The following is a 23433-nucleotide window of genomic DNA, read 5'->3' on the forward strand; positions in this document are numbered from 1 at the left end:
TGCCTTCCATGGTCAGAGACAACATACTTCTGAATACTAGATCCTGGAACCCAAAGGAGAAGCAAATGCTCTTGTGTCCTGTTTGTGAGTTTCCCAGAGGCATTTGGTTGGCCACTGTGAGAACAAGATGCTGCACCAAATGGACCATTGGCCTGATCCAGCAGACTATTCTTATGTTTTTATGTCAGAAAATAGTGAGCAAGCTTTTGAGTTCACCAGGCTGAGTTTAGCAAAGCAGTGAGTGGAGTGAGAAACTCGCAGCAAGGACACATTTCATCAATGAGTGCCTACTGGTGTGTTCCAGCTTAAAAAAAACATGGCATGAAAACATACATGTGTGCAGACCCTTTTATACTAGCCACACACACAAGTTGCTTCTGGGTTGTATTTTTTTTGGGGGGGGGGATTCAGTTGCATAGTGGAAACGTAGGTTTGCACAATTAAAGTGCCATGTTACTCTGATGGAACAAATCCATTAAAACACACACACTTTTGTGGTTCAGAAAGTGATGGAGAAATCCACTGAAAGGTGGATGAACAAATGATTACTGTAATGGGGAGATGTATAACCCAGTGCTAGCAAACAGAGGCTCATTGTCCTATAGCCACCCTACAAAGAAATTAGAATGCTCAATAAAGACTGGATATAGCCTAACCTCCACATAAGCTTTGTGCAAGCAAATCAGGATGAATGCTCAATGAGCAGGTCTGGAGAAGCCCACAGAAAAAGCAGATCTGGACAGGCCTGTGAGTTCAGTCCGGATACTGCAGAAAAATACCTGGGCTGAACATCTACTCAAAGGCAAAAAATGTTTCTTGCTTCTAAAAGCATGTTGTGTCCCCCATCACCACCACACACACCATTTTTCACCTGGCTTCACTTGGTGGATCTCCCAGTTCCGGTACACCCAACAAGCCTGAAGTCTGCCCAACTCTGCTAGAGCATTTCTTTGTGGGAAATAGACCACCGGTTGCTCCCGGACTTTTCTGTACGTAGCTCTTGGGCTCCAAGACAACAATGATCGTTCTTTAAAAACAATAGTAACAAATCGTTTGACTAATGAGGGATTGCAAATCACGGCCGGTGCAGGAGGCGGCACGAGGAATGGGATGGTGACCTTCCTTCAGGAGGGACATCGGCCCCTCCCCCGGGGGGGTATTCCTGGAGGAGTTTAGTAGAACGTGGCAAAGACTCTTTGTCGAGCGTTTCTGGGGTTTTTTGTTTTAAAATTTTTTATTTCTGCCTCCTCACAATCCCACCCTTCCCCCTCCGCTTAGCCGAATGGGGGTGGGGGGGTGGGAGAGCGAGAGAGCCCAAGGCTCTTTGATCTGGAGTTTGCATTGATCCGAGAGCACGTCCCTTGCCTTTAGCCTAGGCACACCAAAAAAGTAAAGAGGGAGAGAGAGAAGGGGGGGGGGGGAGAGAGAGACGACTAAAGTGTTGCAGGTCATGGCATCTGCAAGCTGGTTTCTCGCCCCCTCCTCTCCTTCCCTTCTTAATTCTTTTTTCCTGAGCACAATCCCCCTTTCTCATGCCCCTCCCCTCTTTCCTCCCGAGCCGGGCAAAGCAGGGGGAAGAGCCTGCGAAGGGAGCTTGTTGGGTCTGGAGCTCGCACGGGAGTTTGCATTGATCCATTGATTGCACATGGTCTCTCGCCTGACCTCCTTGCTCCCAGGGAAGCGGTCTCCATGGCTACTGGCCCGACTCCCCCAGTGGCAGACTGTAAATTCCTGCAGGCAGAGCTGAGCGCAGCCCGGGCGGGAGGGAGCGAGTGAGGCAGGAGTAGCAGCAGGCGAAGGCAAATAGAAAGAAAGGGAGAGAGAGGGAGAGAGGGAGAGGGGTGGGGGGAAAGGGCGTTGCTTGGATGGACCTTTCACAGGTCCCCAGCACTAGAGAGCAAGGCACTCTGTGGCTTTTTTAAATCTCTCTCCCTCTTTAACCAAACTGGAGCTGGCTGGGATTCCTTCTTCCAAAAGGAAGCAGCTGAGGGGAGGAGGACGATCAAGTCCACTTAAAAAGATACCGCGGCGGGTCTGCCTTCCTACTTAAAGTAGCATCAGGGAAACCCAACGGAATCCTGAGCAGATTTGGCCATCCTTTTCTCCTAAAGCGCTTTCTCCAGTATACACCACCAGGAAAGAGTAGATCTTTCTCTCTTTCTTTTTCTTGGCTTAAAGTTTGCATGCGCTCAGTACGTTGTTTGAAAGCATCAGAGAAGACCCCCCCCCTCTCTTTTCCTGGCCCGACCTTTCTGCATATACAAGCCAATTGTAATGGGGGCCCTGGAGATTGTTGGATTGTACACGCTTTCCTTTCTCCTGTACTCTGGCAACACCATGGCTAAAGCCAGTCAAGGTAAGAAGAATCTCTCCCCCCCTACTATTACCCCAACTGTGTGTGTATGCAAAGTCCCCCGATTTTTAACCCTTTAGTCAGCCAGTGAGATTGGCAAGCATGAGCAAAATACCTAATTTGATGCAGACCTTTTACTGCCATCCTTTAAACTTTTAGTAGCTGTGTTTTGTCGGAGATTCTGTTAAAATTGCTGTTTAGGGGTGTGTGTGTATTGTAAAAAGTTGCACTCCTCCCATGAGCTAGAAAGGAGGAGATCGTTATCTGTAACCCCTTCCCTGGTTCCTCATATCTGTTATGGGATCAATAATGGTTTTAGAAATAATTACCTGTGAAATATTGATGAGACATGCACGTGCGTGATTATCTTTGTTGAATCTGATGAGTTATTGTACGCTGCGCATATATAGCTTGAGAGCTAGACACAGATACTTGGAGCAAAGAGTCATATTTTGCATGTGCCTACCTGCAAGTAGCCTGATTACTTTGTAGTCTTTCCACATGAAAAAAGCAGATGCACACATGGACAATTATATAGCCTATCTCTTTATAGTTTTCCTTTTGCTGTAATAGTAGCATTATCACCTCCAGATGAAATGGAAGGAACAGCATGTGATGGAAACAGGGGAGTGATCTGGAGATGTTTTAAAGGACTCCACCATATAAGTATTAGGTGATTTGACAATATATTAGCCATGTGGCTTGTGCCTCTTCCCTTTCTCCTAAAAAGTTTTTTTTTTTTTTGAGGGGGAAGCACTCTCAAGGTTACTGTGACATCTCTTTAGAAGTATATATATTTTTAATAATGAAAGCAAACACACAATAGATGATAAAGGAAGTCAGACTGGAAAAGCAGAAGAGTGTGTTCTTTATAGAAGACAAAATAAAAACAATAAAGAGAGGACCTGGCTTCATGTAAAGCTGTATGCTTTTAGCTTAAAAAGGAATGCTTAGGCTTTCCTCTCTTCTCTGATTATCTTTGGTTCATACATTGCTTTCATACCCTTATCACAATATTTATTTATTAAGGCCTTTTGGTTTCAAATTCCATTGAAGCCCTGGCCAGATTTATGCTAAAATAGCAAAGCAAAATTCCATCCTGTAGAGACTTGACTGATACCTTCAGGGGAAGAAGGGGAGGAGAACATGATGTGGAGCTGGGCTAGATTCTTGGTTGGTTAAAAATGAGCAGGTTAAAAACAGCCACTGCCTCAGTTTCCAGTAGAAGAGATCTGAAATGACATTTCAGTGGAACAGTGCTGACCTACATTAATACAAAGTTACTAGCATATCTAAACCAATATCAATAACTTAAGTTTTTTTATACATAACCGTGTATTTTTGTAATACTTTAAGTTGTCTGTTGATGTTTCTGTTTTCTGTACCCTGCTTAGAGATATTTTTAATATATTAAGTAGTATAGAAAATAAATAATAATAAAAATCAATACATTGGCTGAGGATCCTGACCGCTTTATTATTCCTGACGTATTGAGGTCATTCCATTTCAAAATACCCAGAACCATAGCTTATCTTGCAAGATGTGTACATTGATTATGTTGCTAGCATAATGATATTTTATTGGGGAGGAGTGAGTGATAGTCACACACAAAAAGTTTGAACTTGAGGCTTTTTGTCCTCTCTGTTTCCCTGGAAACCATTGTGATTATGAATCAAAATGGCATGCTTTTCCTAAACCCTCAAAAGAAGGAGAGACCCAAGTGTGGTGCGTGCACACTGCCTTTCCAGTGTCACCAAATGTTGGCAGTAGAGAGCAACTGGTGGGGTTGGGAGTGAAGCTGACAGCACAATCCTATATATGTCCGCTCAGAAGTTAGTCTTGTTCGAGTGTAAAGGGACTTATTCCCAGGTAAGTGGTAGCCTAAAGGAACCAAGCTGCTTGCATCTCTGTGGTCCGAGGCCAAAACAAGGGTCAACTCAAGCAGAGGTGCCGCAGTACCTGGTTCCAGAGATTGCTCCATACTGCCCTGTTCCTCTGCTTAGACTGAGATCTGCATGCTGGAACAATGCTTCTGAGCATGTGTGACCTACTGGATCAGAAACTAAGGATAAACTAGATCAATGACCATCCATGCTGCTGCAGTTTGCCTACCCTGCTTGCAGTGGGACCTGCATTTGGATATGCAACCCTCTGCGGATCTCTGTGTGCAGATCTCTTAGCTGAATGGGGTGAGATGTGGATGGTGTGGATTTGGAGAGGCAGGGGGAAAAGGAAGCAACATTTCCTCCTCTTTGCTCTGTCCCCTTTTCTTCCAGTTCCACAACTTTCTGTATGTGAGATCCACCCTTAAGATTTAAAACTAAAAGAACATGATTTACAGTAAAAACTAAATTTACAGTAAAAAAGAAGGTAAGAAAAAAGCTGTCAGGGGAAAAAAAGTGGTTTACACTTGAGCTGAATACAGTAATGCCCTTAGGAAGCATGTTTATATTTTCCACCTACATTGTTGTGCAACAGCTGGGCACTGTGGCTCTTATGAAAGGTTTGCCCACTACCTTCAAGAATCAGAGAGTGGGGGTCCCTAGGCCACACCTGGCCTCGTGCAGATTGCTGGCTCCATTGCTCAAAAGAGGATATGGAAGAAGCAGTGCCTCTGGCTATGAAACGTGGCAGCTATAGAACTTTGAGGAGTGGGGTGGGGAAGAGGCTGGTCTATCCCTCACCCTTCCACCATCAAATTGGCCCTCATCAATTGCTGAGCAGGCTTTTAAATTATAAATCTGTCCAGCTTCTACCTGTCTACTGCCCAATCACAGCAGTGCTGTAGGCATCACAGCTATATGTTACAGGATTTGCCTACATTTTAATAAACAATCTAAAACAACAATGATTTTTGCATTTGTTTGGCTCACTGATTTATTTGGAATATTAGACTGCTCCTTGCTGACATTCTTAATAACATTATGAATTTCCCACTGGTTGTTTAGTCTGAAAGAAACAGCTTTATTTCAATCATTCTCCACAACTCTTTCAAGAGAAGCCAGGGGATACAAGAATGGTTGGATCGCTACTAAACTTGCTTGGTCAGTTTTGGAATGGTGGGCAGAATTATATAAACCCACGTAATCTGGATTTCATAAACAGACAACAAAAGATGGTAACAAAGAATTGTAAGTGTTGAATGTCCAGCACATTCTGTTTCCATTTCATAAACTTGGAGGCAAAGTGCTCAGAAAGTGGAATTTTGTGTGGCTGTTCACAGATGTAGAAAAGCAGAGGGACTGGCTAAAAGATGAGGCAGTGCTTCAACCCATTGGCCAAAAGAATCTGAAAAATGTCTGGGGGTGTTTTTTTCATGCTTAATGTGCAAACTTTGACAATTCAAATAGGTTGCAATTGAACCCAAACCGACAAATCATGTAGACAGGCACTCCTTTGGAGTAAGTGGATTTTATCTTACTAGGCCAGGCTTCATCTGGAAGTGAGTATAGTGATGATAACATTTCTACTAATGTTGGAGTTGATATGCTTTGGCAAACATGGATGGGGGGAAATATCTCCTGTTCATGATTTCTATTGTTTACATCAGTGAAGCCTGCCAGTGGAGTTTTGCCTTTATGGGAGGCTCATCTATCAGTTCCTCCCTGTTCTGAAAGTAGGGCCACTTGGGCAGATTTTTGCCCAGCATCCTCTCTGATGACAGAATTAAAACACACCCACCACGTTCCTGTGATGTCATGATACCTGTCAACCCATCTTCTGGAAATGACTAATTCAGATAGAAGTTTGCTTCTAACATCATGGTGTTAAGGTAGTGGATGGGGACGGATGACTCACTGCATATCTGGAATACCTATTCATTATAGCTCACCACTTGATCACCATTTTGTCCCCCTTATTGGGCTAGGCTGCATCCCGTTTTATCTTTGTGAAAATAGGCATTGGTAAGGTACACAACTAATTCGACTCAGTGCTTATCTTCTCAAAGCATTCGGTTCCTTTAGATCTTCTTCAAATCAGGAAGTTCAGTGGCAACCCCCCTGTGCTCAGAAACAGATAACAATGCATTGGGTTAACCCTTTGGCTCAGAGTTCAAAAAGAAAATTTTCTGCTAACAATTTTAAAATGCACCTTTGTACATGCTTTGTTGTTGTTGTTCAGTTGTTCAGTTGTGTCCGACTCTTCGTGACCCCATGGACCAGAGCACGCCAGGCACCCCTATCCTCCACTGCCTCCCGCAGTTTGGCCAAATTCATGCCAGTTGCTTTAAGAACACTGTCCAACCATCCTCTCATCCTCTGTCATCCCCTTCTCCTTGTGCCCTCCATCTTTCCTAACATCAGGGTCTTTTCCAGGGAGTCTTCTCTTCTCATGAGGTGGCCAAAGTACTGGAGCCTCAACTTCAGGATCTGTCCTTCCAGTGAGCACTCAGGGCTGATTTCTTTAAGGATGGATAAGTTTGATCTTTTTGCAGTCCATGGGACTCTCAAGAGTCTCCTTCGGCACCATAATTGTACATGCTAGTTGGCATATAAATCCTTCTGATGCCAAAAGCAGTGAAGCTAAATGAGATTTTGGAAGATCTAGTGAGAATTAAATACGGTAAGCCAAGTAACTCAAATAAATGGTTAATGTACAGTTAAAATCATTAATTTGGCTCTGCTAAAATGTTAATATTCCTGTGGATTGTGTTTCAATGGAATTGAAGGGACTCTGCCTCCCATTACAATTTATACCTTCCCAGAGGCAACGGTGCAGAGTATGATTATGAGAAGAATGATGCAGAGCATTGATGGGTTTGGCAGATAAAGGGTTGGGTTCTTTTAAAGTCAGAATGCACCTGCAGGGCCTCAAACAAGGGAATTTTTAAAGAATATAATTCACTTGATTGCAGATACATCATGATCTACTCCTCCCCCCTCCCATCTCACCACTTCTTACTGTAACCTCCCCCCCCCCCACACACACTCCATCCCCTTTATCTCCTCCTCCTGCTTATTCACTCAGAAAATCATATGGGATGATGATAGTCTCCCGCACCCCTGAAATATAAAACCGTAAACATTTCAACATGAAGCAGTTCAAAGAAGAACTTTGATTGAAGACATCTAACATGCCTGTACTAAGATTTGACAAGGGGAGGGGGCTGGGAAAGGGGCTGAAAATCTTTTTTTGTAACACTGAAATGTTCAGACACCTCGAATCATCCTGTCCTGAGGGCCATTACTGTCTCCAAAGTGTAAGGGTTATATTGTTCTGACTACCACCACCACCACAAAAAAGAGGCATACTGGAGTAATCTGCATAGGAAAATATTCCAGAATAATTTTAACCTTCATTTTCAAAGTTATAAGTCCCCAGAGAGGCTTAGGAGAAGCTTACGATGATGGTAAATAAAGTGTACTCTGTCTGCACAATCTTAAAACTAGCCTCAGTGTGCTGGCTTCCCTTCAGCTTACGCTGCAAACATCATGGGCTTCTTTTCCATCCTCGAGCTCTTGCAACTCTCGCTTTATCCAACTGTTAATACTTTTAGGATAGTTTTAATTAGTTTAAAAAATCACCTAGAAAAGTGCAGGTTTCTATCTTTGCGGAGGTGGGGGTGGAGAGAAGGTAAGCTTATTAGCTTTTATGACTAATGTGTCATCAATTTATGTAGAAATTTAATTAATGATGCAAGACCCTCGCTGTAAGTTAACACGTTAATGGCTGTTCTCCCCCCCCCCAAATACGCGGACTAAGTATATGCAGTAATCGCTAATCCTAGTGTTTTTCCAGGATAGCTCATAGCAGAGGTGCCAAATTGTGAGGGTGATTCGGAGGGCCTGGCTTCGCACTTGTGACACTGCATGCATGATGCAGAGGTGCTTGGGGGTGCTAAACATGGCAGCAGCTCAGCTTCGTTGGCTGGCAGCACCTCCTGCAGGTCCTCCTGCTGCCACCACCAGCTAGGGCCTGCTTCCCTTCTCCTTCCCCTCCGTGGCAGAAGGAGGAATAGGAGAAGGAGCTGGCCACTTAAGCCCCCCCCAAATATTCAGGGGCCTAAAGGTTTGGACCCCAAGGAGTTGGCATCCCTGGACCATAGAAAAACAGTCTGAGGCCTTACTTAAAACCAAACTTGCATCTTAGGGAAGACAACAGTAATTTAACAAAATATGTGAAGGAAATATAAGTTTTAGGGAGGCACTTGATTTTGCACAGCCCCAGTTATAGTAATCAGTTTGTCAATGTTAAATCAGAGGACCACAATCTGATTGTAAAAAGCAGCAAATGACACAGGACACTTCCAGACTGTCACATTTTTCAGGGGAGATTTAGTCATACATAAGCAAATTCATGTTCCACAAGTATAGTTGATTGGAAGGTCTTGTGCTACAAATTACCTGGTACTTCCTCCAAAGAGCAGGCGTTTTTGTGATAAGGAAAACGAGGAGAAAATGCACTGGAGAAAACACTTGGTCTTGATGCAATGTCATCTAACCTCTTTGCAAACAAATCGGGATGAATACACAAACAGGTTGTCTGGAAGCACCCAGGGAATAGACAGCAAGTTTTGAACATAGAAAGCTCTGTCAGATGCCTCATTTTTAATATTTGGCCCCAGCAGACCTCAGGAGAGTTCAGAACCTGCTCCTCTCTGTTCCCATGACTTTAGGGGTGTTCAAACTGACTTTATCAGGTCCAAGAAAGTAGTGGGAGCTTCATTTAATGACTGGTTATTCAGAGGAATGCAGATGAGAGTGGAATTAGCTCACTGAGTTCTCTTAATGGTAGGAAAAAACTATACATCACATATTTTATGAACTTCAAAGACATGCCAACCGTATAATGCTGTCTCATGATTTATGTTTACAAGGTCTGCTATCTTAGTGTAATCATACAGTATAATTACTTTTCCTTGCTTAATGTGCCTAACAAGAAGCAAGGCATGTATCAACACAATGCATTATGATTCAGCCTTTCAGCAAAATGCTCCATGTATGAATGTGGACAGGACACCTTTGGGAGAATCATATGCTGGGGACTTGTATGGATCAGTTAATTATGTACTGGGCTTTGGTTGTAGCATCTCAAATTCTTTTTTATGAGCCTTTGTTTCACTATTCTATAGGTGGAGTTATGGTGCTTCATTGTGTGGATGATACTTATTTAGTGCACCCACTTCCGCTCCCATGAACTTGGAACTTTGCAGACTTCTCATATTTTATGGGTTTTTTTCTGTCTAAATCAGCAAACTGGTTTGAGCAAGCCCTCCAAACTAGAACTGTGGTTTCCAATCCTGGTTTGGAGGGTTCATCCAAACCATAGTCTGCTGGTCCAGACAAAACACTCAAGTGTGTTTTGAGTGTTTAATACATTGAGTAATGTATTACGAGGGGAGAAGAGAGTGCTTGAGCCCCGTGGTGCAGCGAGGTCATTTTAATCCCAGGACTTAATGGTTTTATTGGGGCAGCGGCAAAGGCTTCGGATAGCAATGTTCAGTTGTGAAATTAACATTTCTCCCACCACTACTCCATGCTTTATAGCTGCTTCAGCAGTCCTGATGTGTTAGAGCAGAAAATGGGTTGCCAGCCCTGTTAAAAAGAAATAACCTGAGCACGTGCAGTCTCACATTTTAAACTCACTTAAATCATAGTGCAGTCATGGCTACAGGAATACGTTGGGCAGGCTTCTACTATCCTGATGCTAAACACATTTACTTTGGAATAAGCACAATATAAATTAAAAATAATCAAATGAGTACTTGTAACTGTGTACATGCCTGGCTGGTTGCCCCTTAAGTTTTTTATAATGAGAAATGACACACCTGAGGTCCAGCCCTAGCTGTAGCACTGCTTCAGCCCTCAGTGTCTTTGGTCAGTTGTCTGAATGCTTTCGATGTGTCAAGCATGGTTTGGAGGCTACAGTTGCTTCGTTTGGCACTCACCACTGAACATTGCTAATAGAAAGAAGGGTACGATTAAATGATATAGACTACTACCTAGATACTGTATATGTTTCGGCTGTTGTGATTCCCTATTCCCATTTGGTAAGGGGGGGGCAAAAGGACTATCCCCAGCCAGTATGGCCAGTGGTTGGAAAAAGCCGGATTGTAGTAGAATGTTGGGGACTAGCTGTTGTATATACAGATGATTCTGTAGAAAATCTGCCACAGAATGCCAAGTTCTTTGTGGATGCCCCACAAATGCCTCCTCCAGCTCTTTCAAGTCATCTTAGGAGGGAGACGAGAGTTTCAGCATTTCTGACACCCCTTCTTCCAGACAAAGCAATGTGTTGTCTTCTGACCAGACTCCTTAAGTGCAATACAAATTGCCTTAGCAAGGTCCTTCGTCTTCTCCCTTGCTGTTCTCTGAGCCAAACAAACTGTACCACAGTGTCTGAGGTGGTTATTAGTGTGCTGGTAAAAAAAAAAAAGCGGGGGGGGGGGCTACTGAAGTTATAAAGCTTTAATTTGGCCTTAACTCAAGTGGAAACTCTGCAAGGCTGCCAACAGCTACACATACACATGCACTAAATATATATATTAAAAATCCTGTTAATGTACATTGTATTAAATTAAATAATAAAAGTCGCTTTTAAAACCTATGAAGTTCTTTGGGACTGAAGAAAATAATTGATTTTTTGGTTTAATTTTCAATTTTTATTAGCTGCCCAGTTCCCATTCCCCCCCACGCATACTTTACAATAATTGACTAGAACTTTAAACATAAAACACAGGAATTAAATACCTGGAGGGGAAAGTAGTGTGTCCATATGCAAATTCTAGGTATTTCATACTCATTTAAGTGAGTTGACAAGCATGTGAAGTGGGATAATTCTTTTCTGTCTGCCTATGTAAAGAAAATAATATATACTGTACCGGTAAATCCTACCTTGGCGGGGGACAGTCGCTGATATCATGAACTGGGGTTCCTCTAGTTTCATCATAGGTGAAGCAACTTGACCACTCCTCCAGAAACATCCCTCTTAAACTGCTAACAAGAAGGACCAAATAATTTAATTGCTCTACAGATGTGTTTGTTTAATAGGGCCATGTATATAGTATTCTAATAATCCAGGCACATCCAACAGGTAGATCCGGTAGATAACTGGTAAATCACTGGCTCCCCCAAAGAAGCTTAACAACTTTGGCTCCCCTAAAAAAGCTGAATTTTTTTGCCCTGCACCCCCCAAAAACAGGGATTTCCTCCTCCTCCTCAAAAAAGCTCAACAACTTTGACCTGAACCCCCCCAAAGGGGGTAGATCACTGCCAGTTTTTAACTCTATAAGTAGATCAGTTTCTTGGGAGTTGGCCACCCCTGTAATAATCTATCTTTGTGTAGGGTGATGTTGTGTGTGTTTGTAATGTTGTAAGTAGGCAGCATTTGGATTAGAGAAGCTAAGGGCCCAAGACTTAATGGGAGAATATCAATGGCTTCTGGTCATGGTAGGTACAGTGGTACCTTAGGTTAAGAATTTAATTTGTTCCGGAGGTCCGTTCTTAACCTGAAACTGTTCTTAACCTGAGGTACCACTTTAGCTAATGGTGCCTTCCGCTGCGCCACAGCAGCGTGATTTCTCTTCTCATCCTGAAGCAAAGTTCTTAACCCGAGGTACTATTTGTGGGTTAGTGGAGTCTGTAACCTGAAGCATCTGTAACCTGAGGTACCATTGGATATGCAGAGTTGCTGTGCCCCTGAAAACCAGTTGCTGAGGAACAGAGGCAGTGAGCAATTATTATCCTCTGTGTGTGCTCCCAGGGGAACCCGGTTTGCCAGTCTAGGAGACATCATGATGGACTAGATAGGTTTTTGGTCTGACTCCTCCTCTTCTGTTCTTAGTGGGCATTCACATGTGTGAATGCATATCCCCCCTTTCTTTCTATTTCAGTAATCTGGCATGCCTGGCATGCTCTGGTCCATGGGGTCACAAAGAGTCGGACATGACTGAACGACTGAACAACAACAACAACAAAGGGTGGGGGACCTCCAGCTCCAGGACCAAATGTGACCCCCTAGGCCTCTCTCTCTGGCCCTTGGTGACTCTCCCTGGGCTGCATCCATTGCTGACTCTGTTCTGTGTTCTCCTTGAGTGCTTTTGCCCAGCTCCACCCACTTTTGCCTCTGCCCCCACCCACCAGCGACATGCATCCCCAAAGTTTCCTGTGAGGGATTGAAGAAGGTGGTGCTACCTGAGATGCAGTGCTGTCAGCACTGGAAGGCAGAGGGCCAATTCACGCAACTTTGGGCAGGTCCAAACCATACATCCAAAGCACACCAAACACACCTATAAAACACATGACTTCCCCCCAAAGAATCCTGGGAAGTGTAGTCCCCCCCCAAGGGAACTACAGTTTCCAGTACTGTAACAAACTACACTCCCCAGGATTCTTTGGGGGAAGTAATGCACTTCAAAAGCGCTTTAAATGTGTGGTGTGGATCTGCCTCAAGTTGGCATGCTGTGAATATGGATTGAGTGGATCCGATCCATGGTGTATTCAGCACTTGCAGAAGCAGTTGTGCTATTAAAAAAACACTTAACTGCTTTAGCTTGTGCCAAATTGTTGTTGGATCCATTCAATTAATGCACATTTTTAGCACTACAAGTTTGAGCCCTTAGTAGCAGCGTAGCTGTTGTTGTTTGTTGTTCAGTCGTTCAGTCATGTCCGACTCTTCGTGACCCCGTGGACCAGAGCACGCCAGGCACCCCTATCCTCCACTGCCTCCTGCAGTTTGGCCAAACTCATGCCAGTCACTTCGAGAACACTGTCCAACCATCTCATCCTCTGTCGTCCCCTTCTCCTTGTGCCCTCCATCTTTCCCAACGTAAGGGTGTTTTCCAGGGAGTCTTCTCTTCTCATGAGGTGGCCAAAGTACTGGAGCCTCAACTTCAGGATCTGCCCTTCCAGTGAGCACTCAGGGCTGATTTCTTTAAGGATGGATAAGTTTGATCTTTCTGCAGTCCATGGGACTCTCAAGAGTCTCCTCCAGCACCATAATTCAAAAGCATCAATTCTTCGGCGATCAGTCTTCTTTATGGTCCAGCTCTCACTTCCATACATTACTACTGGGAAAACCATAGCTTTAACTATACGGACCTTTGTAGCAGTGTAGCTACTGAGCCCAATAATTTTAGTCACACAACAACCTCCTAAGAAATCGTTGCCTCACAGAAGGGAGCAGGATCTTCAGGGCAAGGGCTGTGGGTGTAGAGCGCTGGTTGAATAATAAGTTCAGAATTCTTCCCGCAGGTAAGAACGGCAGTGTGATGACATGCAACAGAAAAGAAAAGTGCAGTGGGAGCCACCAAATACAAATTAAAAAAACACCCTGTGTTTGTTGAAACTTCCTTGTGTGAGCTTCCAGTGTGCTTTACAAGGGCATCCACAGAGCTCATATCACATGTAAGAAGGCCTGTTTCAACTGGCAGTACGCAGGGGCAGAACTAGGCTTTATTTCACCCAGATCAAGGACTGAGTTTGGCACACCCAAATATACATTTGCGTGTGCACACACAGGCTATGTAACTCAAAGGCGCCCCTCTGGAGGCTTCACCCGGGGCAAAGAACCCAGCTTAAACCCTCCCCTGCCCTGTAGCTATGACACTGCAGTACATAGGTAAAAATCAGATTATGAACAGTTGTAGATTGAGCAATATATGCAGCCATCGGTATATTGGCCACTTAAAACATAGTCACAAAGAAAGGACTCATAGATAAGCTAATATGTGTGGTGGCGCAACATATAATTGCAGTGATTTCAATGATGTGCCAAGTCAAATTAATCTCTCTCCAGACTTGCTGTGGCCCAATTGAAATTACCGCTGCTGTTTGAGGAATCTCTTAGCGTAAAAAGCTTAACATGTGATTGCAGCTCGTGTGCATGGCTGTAGTGTGGGGACATGGAGGGAAGGAACCTTTGAGGTCAGTTAAAAAAAAATATCATGGAATTTCTCCAGTTATAGAGATGGTCCATCTCACCAGGGTGCTGCTTGCACACTCCCCAGCTAACAACAACCCTGTTGTTGTGTTAAATGCCCTAAATAAAGTGCCCCACCCCCCCTTTTTAAAGAGAACTTCACAGCCATACAAGTATATAGTCCAGGACTGCTGTGCTGTAATTTTATTTGCTTGGTGTTACACTTGTTTTCCTAGTTTTTAGACTCCTAGTTTTATTCATATTGGGATGGCTGTATGTTTAAAGTACACAGAGTTCTAGAGAGTCTCTGTCCTAAGTTTGGTTTTCCAAAGGCAGCCAAGGTAGGAAGGATCAAGCCGGAGAAAGAGCATTTCTTCCACATAGGTAACTTATTCCACAAATGAACACTCCTTTGATTTTTGGGGTATGTGTGTGTGTTTGTGTGTCAAATGTAGTTCTAGGTTTTTATCATCATCAGAAACCTTGCATTTTAAGTACTCAGTGACCCAAGGTGCAAACGCCACTGAGAAAGTATTTTTACTGCAGTGCTACTATTGCTCAGTAAAGGTAAAGGGACCCCTGACCATTACGTCCAGTTGCGGACGACTCTGGGGTTGCGGCGCTCATCTCGCTTTATTGGCCAAGGGAGGCGGAGTACAGCTTCCGGGTCATGTGGCCAGCATGACTAAGCCGCTTCTGGCGAACCAGAGCAGCGCACGGAAATGCCACCCGCGTCCCATTCTAATACTCAGTACACTAAGACAATACCTAGAGCCACCCTACCTTTGACACAGTGGAGATAACTGTTGAAGTTTGGTGTTCAGTCAAGATAAGCACAAACCTTGTAGCGTCCTGATGATATAATAGGAAGACATACCACAAGGACTGCCTCTACCCATATGAACGGACCCAGACCTTGTGATCATCACCTGAGGCCCTTCTTTGTATGCCTCCTCTACAAGAGGAACGGGCCTTTTCTGCAGTGGCTCCCCACTTGTGGAATACTCTCCCCAGAGAGGCTTGTCTGGTGCCCTGGTTTCATATACTTAGGCACCAGGCAAAAGCATTCCTCTTCTCCAAGGCCTTTGGGTAATTAAATAAATCTATGGCCTTTAAAACTTTTCTGGGGGGTTGGGAGTGTTAGTGTTTTGGTTTGTGATGTATTTTTTGTGGTTTTCGCGTTTTTGTGTAAAGCATCCCGTGATGCAGTTGTAGTATGCCAGAGAGAGGACAGGCCCCTTTGCAAGGTGACCAGAGGGCTTTCTGCCCCATCGCAATGTTGATGTAGGAGGAGTGGTTCTCCTTCTCGCAGCCCGGTGCTGTGAAGGGGAGGAGAACCAGTTTTGCTGCTCTTCAGACACCAGCCTCTGAAGAACAGGGAGAGCAGTTTTCCTCGGAAGAGCAGCTAAGCTATTTGGAATTCTGAGGGTCTGGTAGTTTGCCATGGATTACAATATCCTACTAGCTTTGCAGTTGCAAGCCTTGGAAGTTGCCAACAAATCAGAAGTGCCTGTGAAATCCAATTGTTAACACATAAGCTTAGCTTTTGGGGGGAATAGGTGCTCTTTCATGACTTTTATAATGTTTCCCTTACCGTTTCCCTTAGCCAATGTCCCTAGAAGTCCCTAGAATATAGAAATATAGTCATATTGGAAGCAGCCTGATACTGAACCAGAGGTTCATCTACCTCAGTATTTTTAAAGCTGACTGGTGTTACAGTTTCACACATGGGACTTCTCCAGCCCTATGTCGGGGATTGAACCTGGAACCTTCTGCTGCAAGACAGATGCTCTAGTCCAGTGTTTTTCAACCACTGTTCCGTGGCACACTAGTGTGCCGCGAGATGTTGCCTGGTGTGCCGTGGGAAAAATTGAAAAATTACTTTATATATAGTCAATATAGGCACAGAGTTAATTTTTTTAACATTTTCTAATGGTGGTGTGCCTCGTGATTTTTTTCATGAAACAAGTGTGCCTTTGCCCAAAAAAGGTTGAAAAACACTGCTCTAGTCTAGTCATAAACTACAGCCCTTCTTGGTCAGAATGGCGGACAGCAGTTATACTTACTGCCCTCAATGGCCCTTCAAAAGAGAAGGAAAAGGTTACCCAAAGTTAAATATTCATTTGCAGATGGATGCAATGCCAAATTATTAAGGCCAGCCGATTCCAGGACTTCTGTCTTTGCTGAATTGCCCTTTGAATGTGAAGCAATTTAGATGCATCTTGGCAAGCCCCTGCGGTGAGATCAGGCTTGCTGCTGCCCAGGGCTCTGGTACCTGCACCTAGAATTACTCAGCACCAGAGGTGATTTGCTGGGGGACAAGTTGCTATTGTCCATGCCAAGGCCTTTGCCAAAGTCTGCAGAAGCCCTAAATCTGACTTGGGCCAGAAAGTGGAGCCTGCGGCTACATGTGGGCAGCAGCAACCGCTTTGAAGCGGAAGGAAAGGGTTAGGGGGTGCTGCATATCCTGCTGTGAGCATTTAGTATTTAACTTATGAACCCTCAACCACAGCCTCACTCGTGGGTAACTGGCCTAATATCTCCAAGGGTCTGGAGCCGCTCCCATTTTGTGGCACGCTCTCTATGAACCCCTAGTCTCATTTAGGAAAATGTGGTCACAGAGTTTTCTGTATGGTCTTGTTTGGAAGGCTGGGTTTTATTCCCAGGAGTTAGAAAATATGACTCAAAGTAGAATTTACTTTCTTGAGGGCTGTTGCCGTTTTTTTTCCTCATCCATTTTATTTGCACACATTTTAAATGTGAAAAATGATGTCATTGCAGGTGTGTCGGGTATATCTCTGTGTGCATTGGTTGCATGTATATGTAGAATTGAATAGAAACAAGCTTCTCACACCAGAAATGTTTCAGAGGAAGAGAGAAGTCTTATTATCTTACTATGAGTTGTCAATATCCCCGATCCCTAAATCTGAGTAGCGTAATTGGGTCTCCTGCAAAGCAGATACAAGCGCACATTGCCAAATAATGTGTTTAATGTAACATGTCGTTTTGGACCACAGGCTTAGATCCCAAGTAGTGTTAAGTCTCTCATTCTATGGAAGACCTACACTGGCTCCCAGTACATTTCCGAGCACAATTCAGAGTGTTGGTGCTGACCTTTAAAGCTCTAAACAGCCTCGATCCAGTATACCCGAAGGAGCAACTCCACCCCCATTGTTCTGCCCGGACACTGAGGTCCAGCGCCGAGGGCCTTCTGGTGGTTCCTTCACTGTGAGAAGTGAAGTTACAGGGAACCAGGCAGAGGGCCTTCTTGGTAGTGGCGCCTGCCCTGTGGAACACCCTCCCACCAGATGTTAAAGAGAAAAACAACTACCATACTTTTAGGATACATCTGAAGGCAGCCCTGTATAGGGAAGCTTTTAATATCTGAAGGACTATTGTATTTTAATATTTTGTTGGAAGCCGTCCAGTGGCTGGGGAAACCCAGCCAGATGGGTGGGGTATAAATATTATTATTATTATTATTATTATTATTATTATTATTATTATTATTATTATTATTATTTTTACTCTTGCGGAACTGAGCTTCCCTGCCTCTCTCCTCTTCTGAATCTGTTCTGTGGTTTCCCCCAATCCTCCAAAGCAGATTTGGGGAGGGTATGGGCGGAAGTGGTGAGGGGTGGCAAGTCCCATTGTACAAGGGTAAATCCTTGCACTAATGTAATAAGGGCTGGGGCTGCTTTGTCAGAGGTCATGGCTACCTGTTCTCTCATGAATGAGGAATTTGTGCTTTGCAATACATTAGGCATAACAATGGAAAATTAATAAATGACTTGTACCATTTCCTTCAGCACCTTATGGTGTTATCCTCTTTGTCTTTTTCTTACTGGGGGCTGAGTTTTCCTCAACTACCATCTTGCTCACTCTGAAAACTTGGTTGGTAGTGGGGTGAATTAATAATACAGGCCTCACCCTTTGATGCAAAAACATTTCCAATGTGGCTTACAAAACTTGTGATATGCACATGGCTGTGCTCATACACACGTGGCTCTCTTAATTCTGTAGTGAGCACACTGCACATTCTGGGTCCTATGTACATCTCTGTGCAAAACACAGCACTACACTATGCCAGTCATGCAAAGAGATCTGCTGTGTGGTGGTGTTTCTAAGTTCGTGGTTTAAGAAAGGACCCCACTCTCCCGAGCACACACAATTATTCAAATACACACAATTAGTTCTCCTTCAAATAAAAGTATATTTCCATATGTCCCTGTGAGTTGCTGGTGGTCTGTATCCATGTTCTTTAGTACAGTAGTTTCATAGGAAGTAAAGCTGAACCAAGTTTTATAAAACTTTGTATTGTTTCTTTGGACTCGAACTTTCTTAGCTAGTTTTTCCATTAATATCAAGTCCCATACGAAAATAAACAACATTTCAGACAAATCATTGTTTAGAGCAGTGTTTTTCAACCACTGTTCCGCGGCACACTAGTGTGCCGCGAGATGTTGCCTGGTGTGCCGTGGGAAAAATTGAAAAATTACTTTATAAAGTCAATATAGGCACAAAGTTAAATTTTTAAACATTTTTTAACATTTTCTAATGGTGGTGTGCCTCGTGATTTTTTTCATGAAACAAGTGTGCCTTTGCCCAAAAAAGGTTGAAAAACACTGGTTTAGAGTTCTCCAGTGTCGATCAACTGCAAGGTGTGTTGCCATCATAAGGTAAGTTATGAGGTACTTCTGGGTGAGGTCCTGGGCAGCTGCTGATTAAATGGAAAGAAGAACAGTCTTTGGGTCTGTTTGAGCTTTGGTAAGTTCTGTTTCTCAAAAAACATAACCCAAAAGGCTATATAGGACCCATCTGTCTACTGCTGTGATTGGTGATCTGCATGTCCCGTGGATGCCCACAAGAGGGCATTTGATTGGGACAAACACAGGTTTAAAGAAACAGGCCTGTCGCATCTAATTTTAAATTGCTGGGATTTAAGTGCAGTTTTTTCAGTTCTACCATCAACTTCCTACAACTTGTAACATTTCAGTTGGCCTTCATAAAATCATTATCGTAATGTGGTTTTTGCAATCCCACTCCCCCCAAGTATGTTACCCAGGCGCACAGTCCTGTTGGTGCCCCAATCTTTCCCCTTCCCTACTTGACTCCTTTAGCTTCATTCTACAAGTGACCAGGCCAAGCATGAGGCTTTGACAAGCACAACAGAGGAAGCAAACAGTGGCATAGGCCATCCATCCATCCTCATTAATAGGAGACAGACTTGCTCTCACAGTCTGGGAGGAGTAAGAGCTCTGGATGCATGCAAATGCCTCTGTTCACTCATTGTGAACACACACTGCAATTGGACCACCAGATAGCCCTGTTGAGAAAGAAGTAGAACACCTCCATATGTAATCAACAGCTATTTGCATTATTTAAGGATAGGATTCTCGGTATCCATTTTGCACTGAGAAATCTATTGGCACCCCACAGCCAATAGAACTACACAGCCCATGATGCTACCTCAGCAAACATCACACCACTCTACCTGGTTGTTAAAAACAACACAATCCATCCTACTCTTGGCTAGTTGACATTAACACTAACAAAATTAACCTTTTAGTTGCACATTAACCCTCTCTGCTGTTGTACTTCCAACACCTCAGTGTAAGGATGAACAAGTCTGGCTTATCTCAGGTCTCAGAGATAGCATGCAGGGGGAGATTATGCGTGCCTTCTCAGGGGTCTTAGGATTTCAGGTCAAGTCTAGAACACATCAGTTTTGAGTGTTGATAATTGTACGTTTTAGCCAGTATAGTTTTACAACCTATGTACTGATCCAGGAAATGCAATAAAGGAAACTAAAATAAATCCCTACTTCAGCATCACTTGTGAAAACAGCCTTACTTGATTTAAAGAAGCTGAGATTTTCACTCAGTGATTAGTTTTGGCTTTCATATATGTGGTGAAATAAGGAAACTTGGCAATGCCAAGCGTCACCCCATGCCAGTATAGCAATCTAGTCATGTTATCAGGCCAAATTACAATAGCACAATGCTGCTTTACCACAAGACAAGGAAGTGAGGCTCTCAACAAAAAGTTGGATTCAGCTTTCCTCTCCCTGTTGTAAATCTTTTCATGTCTCCTGTGGTTTGGGTCAGATTGTAATTCTTGATTGATGACCCAGGGATGTGGTGGTTACCCTGGGCTGTGGTTAATGTAAAATAACAAATATGAATACATTGTGTAAATGTTTATATAGCACATATGTATGTACTGCCTTGCTGATGCAAATTAAAGCTTCCTAGTAAAACATACTGGAAATATGAGAATAATAGTGGGGGGGGGAGTGCATTATTACATGTAGGGGTTTCTCCTGCTTGTTATGTGAACTTTTTCATGGCATACAGCAGTTTACGGAAGCTATTTTTGCAGCTCTTCCTAGTGCAAAAACACCAAGCCTAGAACTGTGCTCTGGGTCCCTCGTGTTAGACAATAGGCTTGCCTTTTAACATAAAGTGAAGTTTGATCTTGCAGTGAGTATTCCTGCCTGCAGGGATGGGGGAACAATTCTAATGGTCCACCCCCAGACACTGATGTGCTCTGATAGGTTTCTTCTAATGGCTCTAGATGGACTTCCCAATGTATAGAGATCCTGGTGGTGGAGAGGGTAGTGACAGAACAACTGCAGGTGTTTCCAGGTGACACTGAATACCTAGATCCACTCCAGTCTGGGTTCTGCATTGTTTTTGGGAATGAATCCACCTCGGTTGCTCTGGTGGAGGACCTTTATTCAGAGAGAGGGTCAGGGAGAGTGAAACCTAGTCTCTCAGTAGCTTTCAATATCATGGATCGTGGTTTCCTCCTGGATGGGTATCAGAAACACTGTATTGGAGTGGGTCCCACCTGCATGGTTGAGTCCAGGAAGTAGCCTTGGGGGAGTGCACTTTGGTTCCCTGGCACTTGTGCTACATTCTACAGGGCACTGTTTTGTCCCCAATGCTCTTTAACATCTACATGGAGCCGTTGGGTGTTGCCATTAGGATTTTTGGACCATGATGTTGTTAGTATGCTAAAAACATGTGGCTCCATAACGTCAGAATCTTGGAAGCCTGTATTAGCTGTATAATTGGAGCTAGATTGGTGCCTGAATGCAGTGGTGGACTGGATGAGGGTCAATAAACTGAATTTGAATTTTGGGAGGACAGATGCTTTGTGGGTAGAATAACAGAAGTGTAGAGTTGGAAGGGACCATGAGGGCCATCTAGTCCAACCCCCAGCAATGTAGTAATCTCAACTAAAGCATCCATGGCAGATGACCATCCAACCTCTGCTTGAAAATCTCCAATGAAGGAAAGTAGGTGGCCCCCAAGTCTGGAAGGTAGGCCAATTGCCTGTTTTGCTTTGTTCTGTTCTGGTATGCCAGCTGTAGCTATATTTGGAGCAGGATAGCCAGACTGCTTTAGTGCACTTGTTGATAACCCTGAGACTGTTGTTGTTGTTCAGTCGTTCAGTCGTGTCCGACTCTTCGTGACCCCATGGACCCTGAGACTGGATTACTGCAATGCATTGAATGTGGGGCTGCCCTTGAGCCTGGTCTGGAAACTCCAGTTAGTGTGGATTGCAGTGGCTGGACTGCTGATGAGGGCATGTGACATCTCTGCTTTAAAAAAAAACCTGCATTGGCTGCTCATATGCTACTGGGCTAGGTTCAAAATTTCTCTATTAATATACAAAGCTCTGAACAACTTGGGTCCAAGGTATCTTAAGGACCACTTGAGCATAGGGGCAGCACAACCCGTTTTGCTGCCTGAGGCAAAATGAGAATGTGTTGCTGGGTAGGGAATTTGTGGTGAAGGTGTGGCAGTGCCCATAAAGCGGTGGTGGCTTCCAGCGAGATCTCACAATATTCTAATGAGATCTCACGAGACCTTGCCAGAAATTGGCACTGCTTCTCTGCTGATGAGTTGGGCAGACTGCCTGTGGGAGTGACACTTCTTCAACTTCTGTCACCCAAGGCGGCTGCTTTGCCCCACCTCATGCCAGCCCTGCCTGAGCCCTTATATCCCAGCTTGAACAGTGAGATCTTCTCAAGGGGTACCTTTAATTGTCCCCCATGATTCAGAAACTCATTTGGCTTCAATGAGAAGTCCGGCCTTTAGTATCTCTGGTCCCAAGCTGTGGAATACTCTTCCAGAAGAATATTGGCAGGCATCTTTGCAACTGATTTTCCAGACATCTCTTGAAGACCATTTTATGCCAATGTTAATATTATTATTAGTATATATTTAGCTATACCCTGCCTTTTTCCCTGACGGGACTCAAGGCAAAATTACAGATTAAAACAAGTACAGTACCTCTAAAAACATAGAAAAATCAATTATTGAAATGCAATTAAGCATTGAGAATTGAAACTATATACTTATGTAAAATCTGTTTAAAAACATATCAATAATTACAACAAAAATAGCACAGCACCAGCCCCTTAATTAAAAGCAGTCAATTCCCAAAAGCCTGTTGCAACAAGAAACTCTTCACCTGCCAGCGGAAGGACAAGGTGGGAGTCAGTCCAGTTTCTCTAGGCAGGGAGTTCCAAAGTCTGGGAGCAGCCACCAAGAAGGCCCTCTCCTGTGTTCCCACCAAGTGTGCCTGGTGGGACTGAAACACACTTCCCCCCCAAATCTCAAAACCTGGGCACATTTGCATGAGAGAATACGGTCTTTCAGATAGCTTGGACTTAAGCCATGTAGGGCAGGGGTCCTCAAACTACAGTCTGCGGGCCAGATCCGGCCCGCACGGCAATTGCAGAACCCACTGCTGTCTAAGGTGAAAGGAAGTATGACATCCCGTGTGCAAGCATGACCTTAAGCCTTATTGCAAGCAATATCAGCAACATGGGAACAGTTGCGAAGCATGAAGCAACGGAGGTGGCAGGAGAGCACATGACTGTTAATTGTGCGCCTCGCCAGGCTGCGCAAAGGCGGCCCCGGGGGTCTTCGATGACCCGGCTCAGATCATGGGTATGGCAAAGGTGCGGGAGCCAAAGCAAGCAGCCCGCACGGTGGCAACGACCTGCCCCAGCCTGGGGCTGCACCCGCTCACGTTCAGCTGCCCGTGAGAATCCGCTACTGCTGCCGCCCCTGCCGTGGGCAACTCCGGGAGCAAGGAGCACCATCCCGCCCTGTGGGTGAGGGGGCGGGAGTTTGTGGTAGTGGCAGCAGATTCCCTCCCATCGCCAGCAAGGAGGCGAGCGCTCTGACTGCTGATATGTAGGT

General features: G+C 44.2%; 1 protein-coding gene across 4 annotated transcripts in view; it reads left to right on the plus strand.

Annotated features, from left to right (window-relative positions):
• The first annotated feature begins 1833 nt into the window (after positions 1-1833).
• The window catches only part of SCUBE3 (signal peptide, CUB domain and EGF like domain containing 3), a 110835-nt gene continuing 89235 nt past the window's right edge, over positions 1834-23433 (plus strand). For 3 of the 4 annotated variants that reach the window (XM_033152656.1, XM_033152657.1, XM_033152659.1), the window contains exon 1: positions 1834-2356. In XM_033152656.1, coding sequence (XP_033008547.1) covers positions 2275-2356 — 82 coding nt within the window. In that variant the 5' untranslated portion in view covers positions 1834-2274. The remainder of the gene's footprint in view (positions 2357-23433) is intronic. The other variant, XM_033152658.1, reaches the window with a different exon arrangement.

Source organism: Lacerta agilis, chromosome 6, assembly GCF_009819535.1.
Source record: "Lacerta agilis isolate rLacAgi1 chromosome 6, rLacAgi1.pri, whole genome shotgun sequence".
NCBI lineage: Eukaryota > Metazoa > Chordata > Lepidosauria > Squamata > Lacertidae > Lacerta > Lacerta agilis.